The 22,506-nt window shown below is 34.1% G+C and overlaps 2 protein-coding genes across 2 annotated transcripts; one reads left to right on the top strand and one right to left on the bottom strand.

Moving 5' to 3' along the window:
• The first annotated feature begins 1,678 nt into the window (after positions 1 to 1,678).
• LOC132294825 (uncharacterized) lies at positions 1,679 to 3,028 on the top strand. The gene has a single exon (XM_059792825.1). It carries the CDS (start codon positions 1,812 to 1,814, stop codon positions 2,808 to 2,810), a length of 999 nt encoding a protein of 332 aa, XP_059648808.1. The 5' UTR covers positions 1,679 to 1,811; the 3' UTR covers positions 2,811 to 3,028.
• A 10,343-nt stretch (positions 3,029 to 13,371) lies between these two features.
• On the bottom strand, positions 13,372 to 22,074 carry LOC132294824 (probable protein S-acyltransferase 22). Its single transcript, XM_059792824.1, has 9 exons — positions 21,422 to 22,074; positions 21,205 to 21,318; positions 18,021 to 18,383; positions 17,638 to 17,706; positions 17,483 to 17,554; positions 16,728 to 16,856; positions 16,217 to 16,297; positions 15,781 to 15,963; positions 13,372 to 14,549 (listed from the first exon to the last, which is right to left on the bottom strand). Exons 1-9 carry the CDS (start codon positions 21,461 to 21,463, stop codon positions 13,860 to 13,862), a joined length of 1,743 nt encoding a protein of 580 aa, XP_059648807.1. The 5' UTR covers positions 21,464 to 22,074; the 3' UTR covers positions 13,372 to 13,859.
• Between the last annotated feature and the right edge of the window lie 432 nt (positions 22,075 to 22,506).

Here is a 22,506-nt window from a genome sequence, read left to right as displayed (position 1 = left end):
ATAATTTTTTTCAAGTGGAATGAAAATGGCAATCTTAACAAAGGAATATCTTTTTTATCTCTTTTGTGGTAAAATAAAAAATAAAAAATAAAAAATTTGAGTGAGGAAGAAATTACACGATTACACAACTTGATATGACATGTGATTTATTATCATTACCTTTACATACAAAGAAATAAAATTTGAAGGGAAAAAACAAACAAACAAAATAAAGGTTTTGATCCATCATTTTTCCTCTAAAAACCATAATATTCAAGTTGGTTAGTTTGATCTAATTATCAAAGTAAATAAATTAAGGTTCATTATTAATCAATCTCTAAATCATTTTCTTTTTCCTATACTTTTCACTCAAGGTCAGCTACAAAGTAATTTAGGTCTTTACGAATCTATGATTGGTCACTAAAATGCTGCATAGTTTTGCAATAAATTTCCCACATCCATCCCTCTTCTTTTTCTTCCCTTTTTTTCTTAAAATTAAAAATTTATTGGGAAGTTTAAACAAATTGTATAAATGGGTGGAAAATCACAAAGGTGGGCCTGAGAGAGGCCCGAAGTTAGCCCAATTAAAACTAGGTCTAACTAGAAAACTAAGCACAGCAAAGGAATAAGCCCCAAAAATAGCTGAAACCATTGAGGGGCCCAGGAGTGGGGGATGGAGCAGTTACAACATCTTTTAAGAACTCCAACGATGTTTCCAAATTCTCAATATTCAAGTTAATGTTTCGTCAATGGTCCATGTATTAAGAGTTTGCAAAAGGAAGGTCGAAGGTTAGAGCATCGGTGGAGACATGGACATGTGAGTTTGTTTAACTTTTATAAAAAATAAAAAATAAAAAATAAAAATTCGATTCTCCAAAGTGATTGCATATATCAAGTATCTCAATTTGAATATTTAAATTTCATACGTTAAATTGATTTGAGGTATGATGTGGTAAGTTAGCATATGTAATTTTAATATATTTATCAAAAACGGCATAAGTTAGCATATATAATTTTAATACATCTAACTATAGAAGAACTCCGCCTCATATGTCAAATTTATTAATTTATTAATATTTTGCTTTTTGATTAAACAACAATCAAAAAGTTATTTTTTCTTGTACAAGTTTTAATGATACGTTGGATTTATATATTAAAATAATATAAATAATCAAAACAATTCATTTGGCATATTAAAAAACTGTGTGCTAAATTTGACATCTGCATAATTCTATATCAAATGACAATTAGACATTTGATTATTCGGTTGGAGAAACTTGTATGCCAAAATTATACCTAAACAGGATGCTTATTTTATTTTTTATGGTGAAAATATTAGAATTTAGTGATCAAAAAAAGATTAAAACAGTACAAGTCTCGAATGAAAAGAAACAATCCAATGAAGTTATTTGCGAAAAATAAATAAATAAACTACAAATCATTTGCATGAGAATTGAGAACTAAACCCTTATCCAAATGTGAACAGTTTTGTATTTTTTTTTCTTTTTTTTTATTATTTATTTATTTTATTTTATTTATTACCAAAGCGATAGTTTTTTTGGAAACCCAAAATTAATGTTTAAAAAAAAAAAAAAAACCAAATTTAATGTAATAACACAAATTCTCGCGGGTCCCACAAAGTACAAATACTTCTCCCCCTCCCCCAAGTCCCAACGAATATAATACTCAAATACACGTACAAACTATACATAAGAATCCAATCATACGTTCCCCATTTCCTCCTTCCTCTTCAACTTCCAAGGCTTCAACAGTCTCGTCCCATCTCTTTCTCTTTCTACCCTGCAAGTTTCTCTCTCTAAAAATCTCCCACCATGTCGACCTCCGCCCCGACCCTCAACTTCTGCGGCGTCCTCTCCGAATCGAAGCGCATCATCAACGCCCACTCCCGCCACTTCCTGGCCCTCTCCGTCCTCTTCATCCTCCCTCTCTCTTTCTCTCTCATCATGTACCCAACCCTCGAACAAACCCTCTTCCAATCCTCTCCCAGGAACTCCAAACTCCTCCTCCAATTCACTGACTCGCACACCTCCCACCATAACCTCCAAACCCTAGCCTTCCCTCTCCTCTACACCCTCTTCCTCTTTCTCTTCTCTCTCTTCGCCCTCGCCTCAATCACCTACAGCACCTTCCACGGATTCTACGGCAGACCCGTCAAAATCGCCTCCGCTATCAAATCCCTCTTCTACTCTTTCCTACCCCTATTGGCCACATCGTTTGTTTCACATATGGTGATCGGTTTGATTTGTGCTGGGTTTGCTCTTGTAGTGTTTTCTATGATCAAAGGGGTTGAATTTCTAGGGTTTGAGATTGATTACGATTCGAATTACTTTGCTGGGGTTTATGTTGTGGCTTTGATTTTTTATTTGGTGGTGTTGGTGTATTTACAAGTGAATTGGGCATTGGCGTTTGTGATTGTGGTTGTGGAATCGAAATGGGGGTTGGAGCCGTTGCGGCGGAGCACGTATTTGGTGAGGGGGATGAGAGGGGTGTCGTTGTCGTTGTTCTTGTTTTTCGGTGCTTTGATTGGGGTTCTGGTGTGGAGCAGTGCGGTGTCGGCTGCGGCGAATTTGAGTGGTGTTACTGATGGGTGGAAGAGTTGGGCGTTCATTGGTCAGATTGTGGTGAGTTCGAGTTTTCTGACTATGGCAATGCTTCACAATGTGGCTGCAAACACTGTGTTGTACATGTATTGTAAGGCCATTCATGGTGAATTGGCTTGGGAGATTGCGGAGGAGTTTGCTCGAGACTATATTAGCTTGCCTTTCGATGATGAGAAGGTTCCTCATGTTGTCTCTGTTGTTCAAGCTTAATAAGGTTTGAGGTTAGTAGTGGGCTTGTCATGTCTCTACTTTTAGTTTGTGGTTTGTTGGGCGTTGTTTGCTTATGTATTGCTGTTTTTACTCTGTGTATAATAACAAAGAAATGTGATGATGACGAATCCGAGACTTGTAGATACTACTGGATTGTCAATTTAATTTTTGTTAAAGCTTGATGATGCTTTTGAATGAAAAGGATTCTTATTATGTTATGCATGTATCTCTGGAGAACAGCAATGCAGAAATTGTGTGTTGGGTAGAATTTATAATGTCACTTGACTCCTTGTTCTTTAATGAGCATTTAAAACAAGCATGTGCTTTTCAGTAGTTTTTTTGAATCCTATTACAGTAAGTCTCTCCTTGTTATACAACCAATTTGCATTTTAATGTGCCATGTAGCACTCAATAGACTGAGTCAACTTCCATTGATAACCCTATTTCTTAAAAGTATGCAATTAGTTTGAGATTGTAGTTCAACCACAGTTGGACTAGTAGTGAGTCGTTGTGTCATATGGGTAATTGACATAGAAAAATTAGAATAATAAATGTTTTACTACCTTTCTTAATGATTATGCATCCAAAATTAACATACCAAATTACCAATGAAGCATCAAAATTTAATAGTTTACCCAGCTTAGCCCTTCAAATCAATGGATTAAAGTTGCATGCTGGGAAGTACAAAGAAACATTATGACCATCAAGAGAAAGGAATCTAATAGTCTAGATGGCACACTTTCTGTTTATGTATAACAGCACATCCTGCCATACAATTCTAAAACTATTGCATGTCCTTTTAAGAAAGAGAATAAAAATATAAAAAATATGAAACATATTTAGAGTGATTGCTTTTAGTTTGAGTTGTCATTTGTTAATTGAGAGACATATTAAAATTCAGGCATGTAAATCTGATATTCGGGAACAGATCTGGGAATTGTGTTTTGTTGAGCCGCATTTTGTTCCGTGTGATGTATTTTGTTATTCGTTGCATATAAAATCAAAATATGTGATAAATGTGGAGAGTGTGAGACTTTCGTATACATTTAATGTCCATTAATCTTATTTTTTAAAGCTTCTTGGTTATGCGTTTGCAATAAAATGTTTTAGCTCGATTATATATATACCTAAGTAAATGGAACTAGGATATTGTATTTTAGACAAGGATAGTTTGAGCCAAGAGCTTGTGAACAACATGGGGAAACCTACGATGTGGAAAGATCACACATAAAGTAGTTTGAAACCTAAGGGGTGTTATTTGAGGCGTAGGGTGGACCCAGGAATTTCACTTGAAAGGCCAAACTAGTAGTATAAGAATTTTTTTTTTTCGTGTGAAGGTAATAAGCTAGAACAAGTAAGAATGTATTCTATCTGTCTGCTAGGCGCATGAAGGAGCTAATTTCCGCTTGTTGAAAGATTCCTTGACCCTGAGTCTTCCTTGGGTCTTCAACTGATAACAAGAACCAATGAACAATAGCTGCACGGAGTACAGTATTCGGGAAGTCCCTCCGACTCCCATACAATTCTTGCACGGTAGTACCATGAATAGTGCAGAGCAAAGCAACGCCCAATACTCCGGAAACTCCCATCATATGAAATGGGTTCAACGTCCAAGTCCCGCAGACTGATTTAGCTCAGACACCTTTGAAGGTGAATCAGCGTAGGTTTTATTTTTTTTATTAAAAATGGTTACAAGAGAAGTCTTAGTACATATTCTCAAATGTCAATATAAAATAAAATCCGATTCAAGACAACACTATTTATAAAGTAAAAGGTATTTCATATCCCATCAAGTGCATAAAATGACAAGGAGATATGGGCTATATTTGGATTTCCTGACATTTCCTCCGGCTTCTAAAAGTAGGGCCATGAAAATCCAATTTGAGTTTTTTTTTTTTTTTTTGCCTGGTGGTGTGTGGGTGTGTGTTGTTGGGGGGTTGTTGTTCTTAGGTGAATTATAGGGTTGTGATCTTGTGCATATGTAGTTTCTTCCTTTTCTAGAAGTCTCGAGATTTCTTATGTTTTTGGATATACATCAATCTCAAAAAGAGTTGAGGTAGGGTTTATCTGTCATTTAGCTGCTTTTGTTTGTGATGCTTATGTGGTTTCTTCTTTATCTGGAATTTGAAGGTTTGGATATTTTTGAATGTACACTAATCTATAGTCTCAATCAAAAGTGACCTTACTATCCATTAATATGTACAAGGTCACACTACGTTTATAAGTTCACAAGATTATCAAAAGCACTTACGAGGATGTTGCACTACACTAGAGTCTTGGAATGAGGATGTGAGTGAATTACACATTTTTGTGTTCTTAGTGAGTTGTTTTTGTACGATTGTAAATAGAATGCAAGTATATGTGCAGTGGGAAATGAATTTAGCTGCTTTTGTTTGTGATTAGTGCGTATATTTATCTCCAGGTCTTAATTACTTACATAAATATTTATGAATAATTCTTCCGATGGTTGTTGCTTACAGTGTTGACATTCTTGGTTGGATTGAAGGTCCTCTACCCATACACAAACTTATGAGCTATACGTCTTACACATCCTACTGTATCCCTTCTGATATAAGTCGCGAACTTGTTCCGACCAACCTTAATTTTAAGTTGGAATTATGTGGCTTGCTTTTGATTTTCAAGAGTTGCTTGAATTGTTAGATTCATGTAAATTGAGTATGGTAACAGGTGATTCAGAATTTGAGATAATTTATATGTATATTTTTCCTTTTCTCGGAAGGTCATATAATGGAAAGGAATATTTACCTGTACAGGATACTGCTCCTGTAGTGGAAAGTTTTGGTACCATCCTGGGCACCAGCATATTGAAATCTGATCTTCTCTTGGGTGGTGTTCCATCCATTAGTGATCCGTTTTTGCATTAAAAACCATCGATGAAATTATTAGTCATAGAAACCTACATGCACTTTATATCTATAATGCATACATGTAGTAATGCACTTTAGGCGTCTTGTTAGCTGTTCACTGTACTTTGGCTTACCTTGTAACTTTGTAGCGAGAAATGTTGCTTGGAAATTGTCAGCAAGGAATGACTTGTCCTTTAAACTCGGCATGTTTTTAGCAAGGTCCTGTTGAAAGACAAAAAGTGCAGCAGGTGTTTTGTTTGGTTCTTAAATTAATTTTACATGTTACTGATGCCTTATTTTTAATTTTTAGGTGGAGCCCTGAATGCTCAAAACATGGGGGGGGGGGGGGGGGGGGGGGGGTTGGTTTTGTGAGCTCAGCTCCGGATTGGATTGTTTGAGTGCTTTGTTTTTTGTTTTTTTTTTTTTTTTTTGGAGTGAAATTCACAATCCTTTACAATTCCCTGTCAGCATTATATTATTCATTTATTCTTTTTCCTTTCGTTTATTTATTTAATTAATAATCAATAAAATCTTATACCAGATTTCCAAGCTGTGGTGTACCCCATGAATCCATCAGAAAAGTCCCCATTTCCACCAGTCGAGGATAAGAAAGGAAACCGAAATCCTACAGGACCACACAATGCAACACTTAAAACTATCAACCCAAAGTAGGCACAACCAGCAAGCTGGAAGATTACAACATAATTAATCCATAAGCACTTGAAGAGTATCGGTCTCTAATATGAACACGATAGAGCACATGCTAGTGGAGAAATTTTTTAGGGGTAAAGTGCAAGAAAAATTCCCTTGAACTATGTTTAAATTTACAAATAACTTTCTTAAATTATATTTTGAGCGTAATACCCCTGAATTATCATATTTTGTTGCAAAATGCCACAATGTTTTAACTATTTTTTGTTAAATAATTATAATGCCATTTCTTATCGAATTACACTTGATTTTTTTTGTTATTGAAATAAATTATGAAAAAAAAAAAAAAAATTCATATTAATTTGATGACATATTCTCCATTAAATTTGCATAAATTTACCTTTAATTTTTTAAATTAATTGTTTAAATATAAATCTTTAAGTAGAAAATTTAAAAACAATTAAAGTAATTTCCAAATTTTTCATGAATATAATATCAGGGGCGGAGCCGTGTATGCCCAGAGAGGGCACGTGCCCCTCCTGGCCTGGGGTTTACTATAAATATATATACTAAATTTATATATTTTTACATGTATATATGAACCCCCTAAAATTTTCATTTTCTAAAATTTTCTCTTAAATTCGGTATTTTTTTTTTTTTCTTTTTTACTCTTTAAATTCATTTAATTTCATTTATAAAAAGTCAAATTTTCCTTTTTGAATCAAAGTCCAATTTTTTTTTTTCTTTCAATATTCTTTCCTTTTAATTTTTTTTGTTAACTATTTATCTTTCTTAAATTACTCATTGATTGACATATTGTTATTATTTTGAGTAATTTTTCTTCTTTCTTCTTTCTCTCTTGATCTATAGAATCTATATTTGTTGTCGTAATTATTGAATTTTTTTTTTTTTTTTTTTACACTGTCCCCCTGAATTTAATTTTTGGCTCTACCTCGAATATATTGCATAAAAAATAAGGTAATTTTTTTTTTTTTTTTTTCTAGTTAGTACTCACACACACATGTCTCTTCTGAGACTTGAACCCCTAACCTCTCTTTGGAAGGTTGGAAGGTAAGAGGCCGATACCGCTAGGTCACTTGCCCGTTAGTAAATAAGGTTTTTTTTATTTAAGTAATTTATTAATTTTTCACGAATATATTATATATTGTATGAAAAAGAATATATTTTTTCAAAGTAAAAGAGTTTAAACCAAGTATATTAAGCTTTATTATAAATAGTAAAGTTTTAATAATAAGTTAATAATTTTAGAAAATGGTAGTTACAAATTTTTTTTTTGTTTTTTCCCAATTTATGTTAAATTGATACTAATAGTAAAATTAAGGTAAATGATATCATTTAAATTTAGATACTCCGTAAGAGAAAAGATAACAAAAATATTTAAGAAGAAACGAAAATTTTAATGAGAAAGGATAAAATAATCTTTTGGAACGTGTTTGTCTTTAATTACAACAAATTTATAGTTTAGGGGGTTATTTGTAAAAGAACAATAGTTTAGGGGTTTTTTTTGCACTTTATTCAAAATTTTATTGCATCCATTTTGTGTAATAAATATGCCCGCGCGTGCATTACACACGCTGATAATAAACTATTAGATGTACACATTGCACTGTAGACAGTCACAAAAAAGTTTTTGTCTGAGTGGTGGCATGTCCTAAAACTTTCGTAAAAGAGGCTCTAAGCCGAGTACATTATTATTATCTTAAATAATACTCCTTCCGTCTCAAAATAAATGTCTTACTTTACTTTTTTGACTGTTCCAAAACAAGTATCATGCTTCAAAATTCAATACACTATTTTTTTAATATTCCTAATATACTCTTTGTCTTGAAATTATAAAAGTAATTAAAACTTCTTAAAAGAAGCTATTGTGATCCCACAATTCAAATTTGAAAGTTCACTGCATTAAATGATTGGGTTAAGACAAACTACTTTTGTACCCTATTCATAAATTGCTATAAGGGCATATTAAGAAATTCATCCCATATTACTATTAAAAAAAATATTATAAAAAATGACACTCTTAAAAAGTTGTTTTTCCCAAAAACACACCCTTTGGAGGGAGTAATAATAATAAAGGATTATTACATATAAATGGACTTAGTGACCCATATTTACTCATACATTGAGTCAAAGTCAATAATTTCTCTAAAATGTGTTTGACCCAAAAGCTGAGGTGGCACATGAAAAAAATACTGTTTCATATTTCTGCTGCCTAAAATACCCTTCTTCCTATTTTATGTGTTGCCTAAAATGCCCTTTTGCGAAGGTACCACTTTTTTTCCAAGGGTACCACATTTTTGGATTGAAGGTACCACTTTTTGATGTCCAGGTACCATGTTTTAAACACTCGTTTAGTTAGATTGGAGAATATTTTGTGTTACTCATGGCGTTAATGGAGCTGTTTATGGATGTAATATACAACCTAATTAGCGGTGTGGGATTTAATACCATTTTCAATTGCAAAAATAAGTCCATTTTTTTGGCGTCGAGGTACCATATTTTCTAAACACTCTAGCTAGCTTGGAGAATATTTTGTGTTATTCATGATCCTAATGGAACTATTTATTGATCCACTGTACAACCTAATTAGCGGTGTAGGGTATAATACCATTTTCAATTGCAAAAATAAGTCCCTTTTGCGAAGGTACCACTTTTTTTCCAAAAGTACCACGTTTTTGGACTGAAGGTACCACTTTTTGGCCTCCAGGTACCATGTTTTCTAAACACTCGTTTAGCTAGATTGGAGAATATTTTGTGTTATTCATGGCATTAACAGAGCTGTTTATGGATGTAATGTGTAACCTCATTAGCGGTGTGGAGTTTAATACAATTGTAAAAATAAGTCCTTTTTTTTTTTTGCGTCGAGGTACTATGTTTTCTAAACACTCTAGCTAGCTTGGAGAATATTTTGTGTTATTCATGACCCTAATGGAGCTATTTATTGATCCACTGTGCAACCTAATTAGCGGTGTAGGGTGTAATATCATACGTATCAACTTACCCCCTGCCTTTAAGTAACAGACGTTTAGTACTGATGTCAGGATGAATAAATGGGTAGAAGGTCAATTTTGCCCTTTATAATGGCTGAAATGACATTTTTAACTTTATTGACCATTGCAGAGTTACAAAACTACCCTTATTCATTCAACTGCTTCAATTTTGGAATGAAATATTTTTGATACTACATTCATGTAATAGTCGAAGAAAATTCAGTAAGGCTCTAATATAATAAGCCATACAATATTAATTCATAAAAACCCAATGCAAAAGAGAACTTCATTTCATTCCATTTAAGGTATATGCCAGTATAATACGCCATACAATGGTTGCAAAAACATACCAACCTATTCCACAATAAAAAGTTGCACAGCTATTCTTCTTTAAAAGTAGAAAAATAGCTCACACCAACAGATTGCAAAATAGCAGCAAAAAAAATGACACTGTTCAACATTACATATGTCCCATATCCCACATCATTTCAAGTACTTTTTGGATTTTGAGATCTTCCTATCCCACATCCTCTAGCTCCCAATTGGGTAAATATAGGTATGTATTTCCTTGTTATGTGATAAACCATTTTGTGGCCTTTTCCTTTATGTGGTCCTAGTGAGAGTTCTCTTGTTTGTGTATTTGATGGACATGCATTCTCTGTGTCTCTGTGTGTAGTTGGAACAAAAGAACCACTTTGTCTCTGTAACTGTCACATGCAATAAAAATTAAGATATTAAGGCACTGTATAATAATAATAAAGAACAAAAACAATATAAAAACAGACAATTCGAAACTTTGAATAATAATAATTTTAAAAAGAATCATCAAAATTAAAAAAGAATTTATAATTCGCCCAAAAAGACAGCACTATTATGGGTAACACGAAAAAAAAAAATTGTCCAATTAATACAACTATGAAAGAATTAACAGATTTGTACTAGGTATATATATATATATATTTGATATTAAGAGACAAAAGACAACTTCAAAAAATAATAATAATAAAAATCACTGATTCCTACCAACAAATGGCCTTTGGAAAATTTTCACTAACCGTGCAGAATATATAACATGGAAAAGTGCAAATGAACATTGAGCTATAGTACTAACAACTAAGTTACACTAAGAAATTACTCTACAGCAAAAATTATATCAAAAGTCGAGGAAATTACATCTTATAAGCCTTGATGGATTAAGATGGAAATAGTGAGCTTCCATGATGTGAATGGTAGCTTGTTGGCTAATTAAGTTGCACATTGGATCAATAAATAGCTCCATTAGGACCATAAATAACACAAAATATTCTCAAAGCTAGCTAGAGTGTTTAGAAAACATGGTACCTCGACGCCAAAAAAAGAGACTTATTTTTGCAATTGAAAATGATATTAAATCCCACACCGCTAATTAGGTTGCATATTACATCCATAAACAGCTCCATTAATGCAATGAATAACACAAAATATTCTCCAATCTAGCTAAGCGAGTGTTTAGAAAACATGGTACCTGGTAGCTTGTTGGCTAATTCAGTTATACATTGGATTAATAAATAGCTCCATTAGGGCCATGAATAACACGAAATATTCTCAAAGCTAGCTAAAGTGTTTAGAAAATATGGTACCTCGACGCAAAAAAAAAAAAAAAAAAGACTTATTTTTGCAATTGAAAATGGTATTAAACCCCACACCGCTAATTAGGTTGCACATTACATCCATAAATAGCTCTTTTAACGCAATGAATAATACAAAATATTCTCCAATCTAGCTAAGCGAGTGTTTAGAAAACATGGTACCTGGACGCCAAAAAGTAGTACCTTCAGTTCAAAAATGTAGTATCTTTGGAAAAAAAGTGGTACCTTCTCAAAAGGTACTTATTTTTGCAATTGAAAATGGTATTACACCACGCACCGCTAATTAGGTTGCACATTGGATCAATAAATAGCTCCATTAGGGCCATGAATAACACAAAATATTCTCTAAGCTAGCTAGAGTGTTTGGAAAACATGGTACCTTGATGCTAAAAAAAAGGACTTTTTTTTTGCAATTGAAAATGGTATTAAACTCCACACCGCTATTGAAATTGCACATTACATCCATAAACAGCTCCATTAATGCCATGAATAACACAAAATATTCTCCAATCTAGCTAAACGAGTGTTTAGAAAATATGGTACTTGGACGCCAAAAAGTGGTACCTTCAGTCTAAAAACGTGGTACCTTTGGAAAAAAAGTGGTACCTTCGCAAAAGAGACTTATTTTTGCAATTGAAAATGATATTACACCCTACATCGCTAATTAGGTTGCACAGTGGATCAATAAATAGCTCCATTAGGGCCATGAATAACACAAAATATTTTCCAAGCTAGCTAGAGTGTTTAGAAAACATGGTACCTCGACGCCAAAAACAAGTATTTTTGCAATTGAAAATGGTATTAAACCCCACACCGCTTATTAGGTTGCACATTACATCCATAAACAGCTCCGTTAAAGCCACGAATAACACAAAATATTCTCCAATCTAGCTAAATGAGTGTTTAGAAAACATGGTACCTGCACGCCAAAAAGTGGTACCTTCAGTCCAAAAATGTGGTACCTTTGGAAAAAAAAAAATGGTACCTTTGCAAAAGGGCATTTTAGGCAACACATAAAATAAGAAGAAGGGTATTTTAGGTAACAGAAATATGAAACAGTATTTTTTCATGTGCCACCTTAGCTTTTAGGTCAAACACATTTTAGAGAAATTATTGACTTTGACTCAATGTATGGGTAAATATGGGCCACTAAGTTCATTTATATGTAATAATCCCTAATAATAAAAGAGTTGAGGGTGAAGCTGAATGCTCATGTTTCAAAATTCCAACTCCTATTTGAAACAGGACACACTCTCAGTCCAGTTTGTTTCTTCATAGGTAAGGAAAGAAAGAGCAGAATAGAAATAAACTTGGTTACTCTTTCTGTCACCGACTTTCCATAAGAAGAATACCTACTCTATATAAAACACAAGACTCTACCCACACCCACCACCCTCTTCTTCATTCTAGTGTACGTTTGTTTTCTCTGTCGCTGATCCTACTTTCATCAATCATGTCCGTGTCTGGATCATCGTTGGCTCAGAAGCTCGGCCTTTCTTCTATGGCGGAAAAGTTTGCATCCACCGACAACAACAATAATGTAGGAAGTTTTATCCGGTGGGTGTTGCAATTGGCGCATGTCAAAGAGCAGCCGCGTCATCAAGGGAAACTGAGGTTGGCGCCGGAGCTGGATGGCCTGCACCCTTTGGAGTCCATAATTATTGACTGACTAGTTCATCCACAACAACAAAAGGACAGGCCGAGTAGCTAGAGAAAGATCAAATCAAGAATTTTAATACAATTAGTAGTTATCTATTTTTACTTTAATAATTTACTCTTTTAGTGCTTATTTAGTTGATGCAAGTGTTTAACAAAAGGAATAGATATAGTGTTTTTTAACAGCCTTGTTGATACATTGAGTTGGATATGATTATTGATTATTCTTCCTTTCTTTGTTGGGATTAAAAGAGTATTATGTGTATTTTTGTTTTGTTTATCCTACTGTTGGTCGGAAGCAGCAGGGACGGAGGTAGTTAAGGACCAAGCGAGGGGCACGCCCTTGATTTTCTTCCTTTCTTATATTCTATATCTATTTTATAATAATATATATATTTTTAATGAAAATATAGAAAGTGCCCTCACTGAATTTTCTCATTCTTCATAAAATTCTATATATGTTTTTTATTTTTTTTCCCAAAATTATTTCCTTAATCCTAATTTCATCCCAAAAATATTAGTATCTATTTCTATATATATATATACTCATAAATATTGATTTATATGCACATATATTATATTGTAAATATATGTTATGGTATAATACTATAATATCCCCCCAAAATTTTTTCTAGCAACCAATGGAGCATCCTTTCTAACTCATATTTTTGGAAATAAATTTATCCATCTAAAAATTGCAGAGGAAACAGTAGACAGACAAGCATCAACTCAAGCAATTCCGACCACATAGAGTTGTAGAACTTGCAAGACATTACTGAGTTAATAATGTGGATTGTTACAAAAATTACAATTCTGATAGCGGAAAAAGCCAAAATAATGCCAAAAGCACAAATCAAGAAGAGAGATTACAAAGATACCATTGAGTTTTTCTTCTTGTAAAACGATCCACAAGCAACATTGCCTTCTGGTCGGTGTTAAACTCAAGAACTAATGACCAAAAGCTACAATGATTCTGAAGCCAAAATCAAGTTCTATTCCTCGTGTTAAAACTTTTCTCCGCGCCACTTAGATTCCAAGTTCTCAAAAGCCAGAAATCATGTCACTGAGGCCAAGCTGGGGATTGCTGATTGATTGTGGATGATCTTGGACAACATATGAAAGAATATTGAAATGTGTCACCTTGGTAAACTGAAAATGACCCGTATTCCATAATTAAATAAACTTCACTAGTTCAAACCTCCCTATTGTTAGCCTGGCGAGATGGAGATGATGCCTTTAATTTAGCGACGGTTTACTCCAGTTTGTCGACCTCTGTACAGTCCTGGAAGGTACTCGGTCACTATCTTCCCCACCGGATGGCTCATAACCATCACTTGTTGATCTCGATAATGTGATTCCCTTCTGAGTAGCTGCTGATGATAGACCTGTGAACCGCCTTGCCTCTTCACCACCTAATGAGGAGATCCAGAATGGGTGGGGATCAGGGGAGTCCAAGCTGCTCTCTGGAGAGGAAGCTATTACACCAGCTGAGCTGGACGTAGGTAGGCTTGTCCGGAATGCACTCCTGGCTTCAAGTTGAAGAGGCGCCAAACTGGTTGATGTCTCGGGAATCAGATCACTTCCATTGCCATCAGCAGCTTCTTCAATGGGTTGCTCCACCGGTAGGTGAACCCACTTACCAGCTCGTCTTCTGTTATTGTTATCAGGTCTTGGGACCATCCTACGGCCACTGCTGCCTGCTCCTTGTTGTCCAAAAGGAGCTTCCCGTCTCACCACAGGCTGCAAAATTTTGGACTTCTTTCTTGCCTCTGCAGCAACCTTTGAAACCTCTTCTGCATTCAAGCGCGCTAATGCCCATGGGCTGATCTTAACAGCTCCAGGGTTCTTTTTCTTAATTGGCTCCTCTCCTACCATCTTTTTGCCTAATGACTTAACAGATGCGGTGTCTGGAGGAACTACATCAAACTGGAGAGAACCAAATATTGCAGCAAAATCAATATAAAACGAACAGTTTTGAATATTAATTATATCAGAAAGTTGATACTAGAATTGAAAGTTGCTAAAGTTAATCTAGAATTTATTGTTTCAATTATCATTGCATCGTGAGCAGCCCCAATCACTATGCTGAATCTAATAGTAAAATGGTACTCTGCTGTCATTTCATTTCACCAGAAAATGAGGTATGGCATGTTTCACCTCTTTGGTGAAATTACCGCAGCATTCCTCTGGACCATGATATCCTCATCAGTTGGCACAACCGTAAAAGGCAACAGACTCACAAGTGTTTAGGATCCAAACACAGTTATATTGGCTCAATATTATTTAATTCTATAAACCATGAGAAGTGAAAAATGTCATATATAACTTTGCAAACTATCTCTGAAGGGTTCTTGGCGGGGGTTTTATTATAATTCTGGAATAACATAAACCATTCGGAAAATTCGCTGCTTTAACAATTTGTTGAAAGTTGTTCTAGAAAACTGTTTTCGTAGCCTTTGAGAACTGAAATTGAAAGTTGTTCTAGAAAACTGTTTTCCTAGCCTTTGAGAACTGTTTTCAGATTTTAGAGTTTTTGAAAATTATTTTCAAAAAAAAACTGTACCAAAAAGTCATCCTTGCAATTTGTCTTTCCAAAACTATTTGAAGTGAATTTTATTCTTAAACTATTTTTTTTTAAAAAAATTATTTGCAATGAATTTTATTCTTAAACTATTTAAAATTAGTTTCTTTAAATACATTTCTCTACTCTATAAATTCTTCAAAGGATATTTTTTCTCCCAAACAGTAGAAAGACAAATTACTCCTATGAATTCTATTACCACTTGGATGACTTGAACAATTGGGCAATTGACATACGAAAATTGGACTTGAATTCTATGGAAATATAATTGAGTCATTCCACGAATACATGCTTTTTAACACATCAAAAATGTGGCTGTAGGTCAGTTCCAAGTTCCAACTAGAAAACCTTGTACAACAAAATCAATCTGTTTAAAGGTAGTGACCAGCCCAAACTATTAATTTCAGACAGTATAAATGATAAATGTTACAATAGAGACCTGCAGCAAAGAGTCCGCCATATAATAAGTTATTAACCTATAATTTTAGTCAACACGTCACAACATTGTTTGATATCTATGATTCAACATGTTATTCAAATTCTCTCCAAGATGAAGAACGAATTGGTCAATCATACCTGATCCTCAAGAAATAGGCGTGGAGGTGTACACCATGCACTTCGGTGGATGTTATTAAAGGAACTTGTACTGCTAAACCCAGTAATGGAGCTAATATGTGACATCTGGGGACTTTGCTGAACTCCAACTCCTTGTTGTTCTTGATCCCTCAAAGCTATGATATAATCATATGTGCTAATACCCTGTCACGAAAGGGTAGACAATTTGAGTATTTAACATATTAATTAATTGGTTTTTGTTTTCCCTGATAAATTTCAATCCAACATGCTTTTCCAAACACGGAAAAAATAGCCAGAAATGTTTTTCCAAAGAACAAAATAAATATTGGAAAAAAAAAAAAAAAAAAAAAAAAGAAAAGAAAAAAAGAAAAGAAAAGAGAAGAGCATCATCGCAGAATCTACAGAATTAGGCACGAAGGATGACATCAAGGCTTACCTTCTTTATGAGAAGAATGTGAAAGAAGAAAAGCTGAGCAAGAGGCAGGATCGCAATCGTGGCTAAAATGGTGCATACTGCCTGTCACAATGTGAAAGTTACATTTTGTGAGTTGCAAAGAGAACCAGCACTGGGCTGGATACTAATATTGAATGAAGGATTATTTTGCTTGGTTTTCCATTTGCCTTTTTTCTCTAATAACGGATCAAGAGCTTTTGCCAAGTAATCTTCTCATACGGATAGGGCACTGCCCACTCATATTGCTTGCCAAAAACCTGGGAAGATGTCTGGCCCTTACGCAGAAAGCCAACCAAATTCAAGACCTTCCACTTGCTAAGTCTTATGCACTGAGACCGACTATTTTTCCCCCCAGGGGTTTATGTTGATTGTGAGTTAACAGAAGCTTGGGAATTTCATAAGGTTGACCAGCATGGGTAGTCCATCAACTTAAACAAAACAACAGACAGAACAATTTAATTTGAAAGGATAAGGAAAATAATAGAACACGCACCACAACTATAACAAAGGGAAACACTGAAAAACTGTTTCCTAATCTTGAGGTGATTTCTGCAGAGAATCTCTTGCGCTCAAAAAAGCAGCAGACCATTACAAGGATTCCGATTGAACACTGAAGCACAAGCTGCAATTTCAAGTCCAAGGTGCAAAAACCATGTATATATCTGTCAGTAATCAACAAAACTAAAGAATGATATGTAAACACACCTACTCTTCGAGGCGATTTTATGGATTTTCCATGTCATTTGAGGGTGAAAACTTCAGGATTTCAGAAATATTTGAGACCAAGGCCGATTCTAGAGAATTTGGGAGCTAATCATGAACTAATAATGCGGGTAAATATGGATGACGGTGGTTGAATAATTGAGTTATCGTTGGGACTATCTCACCTGGGAAAATAGTTACTAGTAATAATTATCATAATCATAATAATGATAGATGGCTGGAAAAAATGCATGCTTGGTAAAACGGTTTTTTATGTTGTTATCCTTAAGTAATCAGATTTACTTCACAGAGTTCCGAAAAACAATTCTCGACATGGTCATAGTATCAGTACGTAAAAATAATAAATACATCAACTGAATGACCACACTGTTCAGAATTCTAAATCAAGACGAGAGTATGCCCTGATGGGAATTAGAGCTGTTTGCACAAAGACTGGTGAGAATTGGGGTATGTGGATTCTGGAAGCTGGGTAAGTTGAAGGCAACATTGGACAGAAATACACGTAGTATGGAGGCCCATGCTTACCAATAGAAGGGCCGAAACCATGAGGGTGAAGAACTGCCTGTAGTTCTTTCTGCCTATACAGTTATTGAGCCACTACAAAACAGAAGATAAAATAGGCATTAAAAGTAATGTCAATAAAATAGGAGAAGTCCAACCAATAAATTATCCAGTAATACCCTGCAATGGTGATCGAAATGGTCAACGCATTTGTCACAAACTCTGCAATGCTTGCTATACTTGAAAACCTGCAAGCGAATAATTATTTGAATCATATAAGCAACTAAGAAAATCCATCAATAAATATTGGAGTGGAGGCTAGATAGGTTCTTGGTCCAGTGAGTTTGATATGTAAAGCAACAATCAAATTATGTTTCTGGAAACATCATTGGTGGAACCAGTAAAGTGGAATGCCAAGCTTCTCAATACCATGGCATTGAGAAGATAATAGCTGAGATGCACCTGCTGGTACTTTTTTCCTTGTTACAGAATAAGGAAAGCGTTTAAACAACAATTAAGAAAAACATAGACATCACTCTTAATGTCAGATGCACCTACACACCTCTACTTCACACAAACTACAGTAGAACATGCCATCTTCGCTCATTTGTTGCTCAGAAGATTCTTCGTGAGAATTTGAGAAGTTGCACATAGAAGCACAAGGAAGTAACGCTAAAAGAGCCATAAAACAAGATGAACGGTGAGCTTGTGCATTCTTCTTTTCAATTTCAGTAGCATAAGCTTCAACTGTTGCAGCATTGGCATCTTGTATTGATGAATTTGATTCCCCACCTAATTTAGATTCCTTGAATGGGGCCTGCCTTTTTCTATCCCGAACTTTAAGATATTTTTTGGACTTGAAGACTCCAGGATCGGCGGGATCAGCTGCCGCACACCAAATATATAGGCCAAAGACGCATGTAATCTGCAAAGAATATATTTAAAGTTCTATTAAGAATCCAATAATGCAACAGCAAAAAGGGATAGGATGAGTCATGAGGGATAAGTTTTCATATTTATGACAAATTCTTAACCATATACAGTGAATTACAAAGAAGACTAATCTAGGCCTATCTTATATTGTACGTAGAAATAGGTTGCAGAAATCACATTACCCCACCAATGACACTTGCAATCTCAGATTCAAGGAATTCAGAATTCTACTTTCAATTTGTAACTAAAATGTACCTACCAAAAATTGTGATTAAAACATAATCATTTATTTCATAAAAAGTCCATAGGGAACTTCAATATAAGGTCATTTGCCATTAAATCTATTAATTCCACTAGCTTGATTACAGAGAAAAGGTTTCACTGATACTGTATATTTGAGACATGTGGGAAATATTGACTGTCAGTTGATTACTACATTCCAGGGAATGTTGTTGCTGAAAATCATATACAACTACAATTTGGAAGTATGCAACTTCTTTTTATTTTTATTTTTTTTGGATCAAGCAGCATGCAACTAGAACACATGCATATACGTCTTTGTGTGCTAATCTCACATATAATAGCACCGAAAGTCTCTCAACAAGTAAACAATAACTATTATTAAGTAAAGAGACCTACAATATACAGAGATTACCCACCTCGCGCGTCTACTATCCCACAAATATAAATTAGATAAAAACAAAGCAACATAATAACTTCAAATTAGCATCCAAATTCTACAACTTTCAGTTTTAGAAAATTTATCTTCTTATGGTACGAAGTCTGATATTAAGTTGTGTTGACATGAACTTTGGCTTAGAGAGACATTTTAAGGAAATGATTTTTGTAATTTTAGTTTTGCAACAAGGAAAGATAATTTAGCCTATGTGAACTGTAAATTGAGTTAGAAAGGTTCATATTCACAGCAAGAAATCAATTGATGTATAAAGGTAATCCAGATGCACACGTGTATGATTTGGTTGACTAAATTCTAGTATGGTGAAAACAATTTTCAAGAACTTTGAAATTCATAAAACAATTTTCAAGGAACTACAAAAGATTAATTTCTTAAATTAGGCCTTCTTCTAACTCAATTTCTGAAAACTGTCATATAAAATATTTTAAACTGTTTTCAGCTTTATGAGAACAAAAAATATATTCCGAAAGCTACACCATGCATAAACTTAGCTCAGAAGAAGTTCACTTAAAATACAGTGTTTGATTGAATAAATGATATGACTTGTAATAAGGATGTCATTGCTCACAGGTGAGTTATGAAAGATCTTGAAGAGATTGATTCTTTGTTAACTTTTTTCTACACTTTGTTCAGTAGTTTCAAGTTTGATAAGCAATTTTTTTCCTTTTAGTTGGTAGCAGTACTCTATTTAAACAGTAATAGGAACAACCAGTACATAAATAGTTTGTGCATCACACAGAAACAAATGATTATTTATCACCCATGACACAGCTGGAGATGCTAAACTTGCCACTGGAGTTTTATATTCTAAACTTAGTATGGATAAGAAGTATAAACTGCAAAAGAGATTTAAAATGTACTAATGTTTGCATGAATGGGGATTAACTTGAGTCACTCTTCTAATCATGATGCAATAACCAGCAATTGCATCAATTAATGGGTAATTTTTTACTCAAGTTCCTACAAAAGGCTACGCTTCGTATGACTGGCCTCAAAACGATATTTTTCGATGCAAATACAATAAACATCAATTAGATCCTTTTACAAAACCAAACACACAAATTATCCTAACCATCAATTAAATCCTTTAACAAATCCAAACACACAAATTATCCTAGCATCCAACGATTACTTGTTTCAACTGCTAAGATGAAACAGCTAGTTTCCACAAATTCAAAGTTGAAGTTCACAATGATGTAAAAAACACTAGTTAGACAGGCTTTGGATTAAACAAATTCATAACGAATGTCAAACACTACTACTCATATAACCTAATACCTATCCAAAATTCCAAATCAATCAATGTGCAACAAAATTCAACAAACAACCACGGGATTTGGCCAATTGTTGGGCTGAATTTATGGAGAGCTTATTCATATGTGGGTAAATGGATTTCAGGAATAGTTATTGAAATAAGGCCGCCAACAGAGCCCTCTCATGACAAGAGTCATGAGCTCTCTTTTTAACTGTTGGATTAAGAGATGTATCTAACTTTTCCTAGATCTCAAAAACTCTCTCAATCCAGTAATTAAAGAAAGGTCATGGCTCTTGTCATGAGAGACTCTCTTGATTGCCTTATTCTAACAACAGTGATTGCTAAAAATTGCAATGTTCTGGGATTTTTCAACATTTGAAACTTAAATAGCAAAATCCAAGTTCATTATTAAATGTTGTCAGAAAATGGAACAAAATCCAATCTTTCAATGGACTAAATTTAAGTACATAACAAGTGCAATTAAAATCTGAAAGTCAAGCAACCCATTTGCATTATCAGATAGAGAACCTTTGGAAGAAAGTTGCTAAAAAAAAGAAGAAGAAGAAGAAGAAAGTTGGATATTAAATCCTTTGTCAGAATATGGGTCTCGCAATTTAATATGTTCAGAATGTGTACAATTAGGGATCCATTAGTTTTACAACTAAAATCTATAGAACAAGCAACACAATTTCCCCTCCTTTAGCAGCTAAAGAACATCAGAACTACTGATGAGAAAACTAATTTAAAAAAAAAAAAAAAAAAAACAGAGGAAAACACAGATCTCAGCACTATTGAAGAAACAAAAAATGCATGCAGAGACAAAAAAGGAGAATAAGAAATATATAATGAGAAATGGCTCACAAGAGGAGTGTAGAGTCCTATCACAATATACTGAAACACCTTCTTCCCAACAAAAGGGGCAAAGAATACATAGAAAGCAAACCCCAATGCCATAAATACAGCAACAGCTACCACCTGCACAGATGGGTACAAACAAACACCCAAAGTCAGTATTAGAACATCATAAAAATTCACATATATGTGTATAACTGTATATATGCTAGAGAGGGAAAAGGACCTGGAGAGGATGGTGTGGAAGCTGCCATCCATGCTTCCTCATTTTCTAATTGAATGTTGCAACTATAAAGAAATTGCAAGAAAATGTATGGGGGCAAGAGGGGAAAAAATTGTCTTGGTTTACTTTCTTTTTTCTTCTTTAATTTGGCATTTTCTCTTACTTTCCCTCATTTTCAGGGAAAGATTGGAATCACTAATGGCAAGCCAAACAGAAGGTCCTTGAATATTTTCCACCAGTATTATCAGTGAGAAAATGCAGAGAGAAAAAGGGCACCAAAAAGAGCTGAAGGAGATGATAAGAGAGGAGGGATGGACAATGGCTAGCAACCTTTGTCTGCTTCACTCAATAATACACTCACCTTGGTCACGGATGGTGAAGAGAGACAGAGAGGGGATTTGGGTTTTTCTTGTCTGTTGAAAACCTTTTACAGGGACAAAGATCTGTAACTCTGTGTCTGTGTGTGTGTGTGTGTGTGTGAGAGAGAGAGAGAGAGAGAGAGAGAGAGAGAGGGTTGATGGTGGCTTGGTTTTTCTCTCCAAGCCTATGATTATCTTACAACCACTCTTTCACTTTTCTTTTCTTTTCTTTTCTTTTGCTTCTTCCGTGACCTTTTTCCATGGGCAAATAATGTGTAGGTCAGTATGGCAGCCAGTTGTTTGGTTCTTTTGCAATTTCAAGTGGATAACAAATCTCATACAACAATGTCGAAAATATATATATATATATATTTATATACACCACACATAATATTTTTACATTAAAATATTTTATTATTGTGGAGTGAGGATTTGAATTCAGGAGTATAGTGAGAATTTTTTTTAAAAAAATATATAAGAATAAGAAGGAAAAAAAAAAAAAAGGAAAGTAAAATCTTTTTAAAAGAAACAAATTATAGCATGATTAAATAAGGGAAATTTAACTTTTAAAAAAGTTAATTAAAGAAATTTAAAGAGTAAAAAGAGAAAAAATATAATAAAAAAATTAAAAATTGGAAACTAATACTTTTAGGGATATAATATACAAATTTCTATGTGTGTGTGTATGTGTGTGTGTATAATAAAATAGAATAAAAATCATATATATAC

This window comes from Cornus florida, unplaced genomic scaffold (assembly GCF_030987335.1).
Source record: "Cornus florida cultivar Cherokee Brave unplaced genomic scaffold, ASM3098733v1 CherokeeBrave_3.0.0_Hap2_Chr02, whole genome shotgun sequence".
Lineage (NCBI taxonomy): Eukaryota > Viridiplantae > Streptophyta > Magnoliopsida > Cornales > Cornaceae > Cornus > Cornus florida.
This window is presented reverse-complemented; position numbering and strand designations above follow the sequence as displayed.

Bases quoted from the DNA above. Each gene is read 5' to 3' on its own strand.
- LOC132294825 (XM_059792825.1), top strand. From the start codon at position 1,812: ATGTCGACCTCCGCCCCGACCCTCAACTTCTGCGGCGTCCTCTCCGAA.
- LOC132294824 (XM_059792824.1), bottom strand. From the start codon at position 21,463: ATGAGGAAGCATGGATGGCAGCTTCCACACCATCCTCTCCAG. The intron at 21,319-21,421 runs GTCCTTTTCCCT...CCATCTGTGCAG, and splicing joins TTCCACACCATCCTCTCCAG to GTGGTAGCTGTTGCTGTATT. The intron at 17,707-18,020 runs GTGTGTAGGTGC...ATTCGCTTGCAG, and splicing joins GTAGTTTGTGTGAAGTAGAG to GTTTTCAAGTATAGCAAGCA.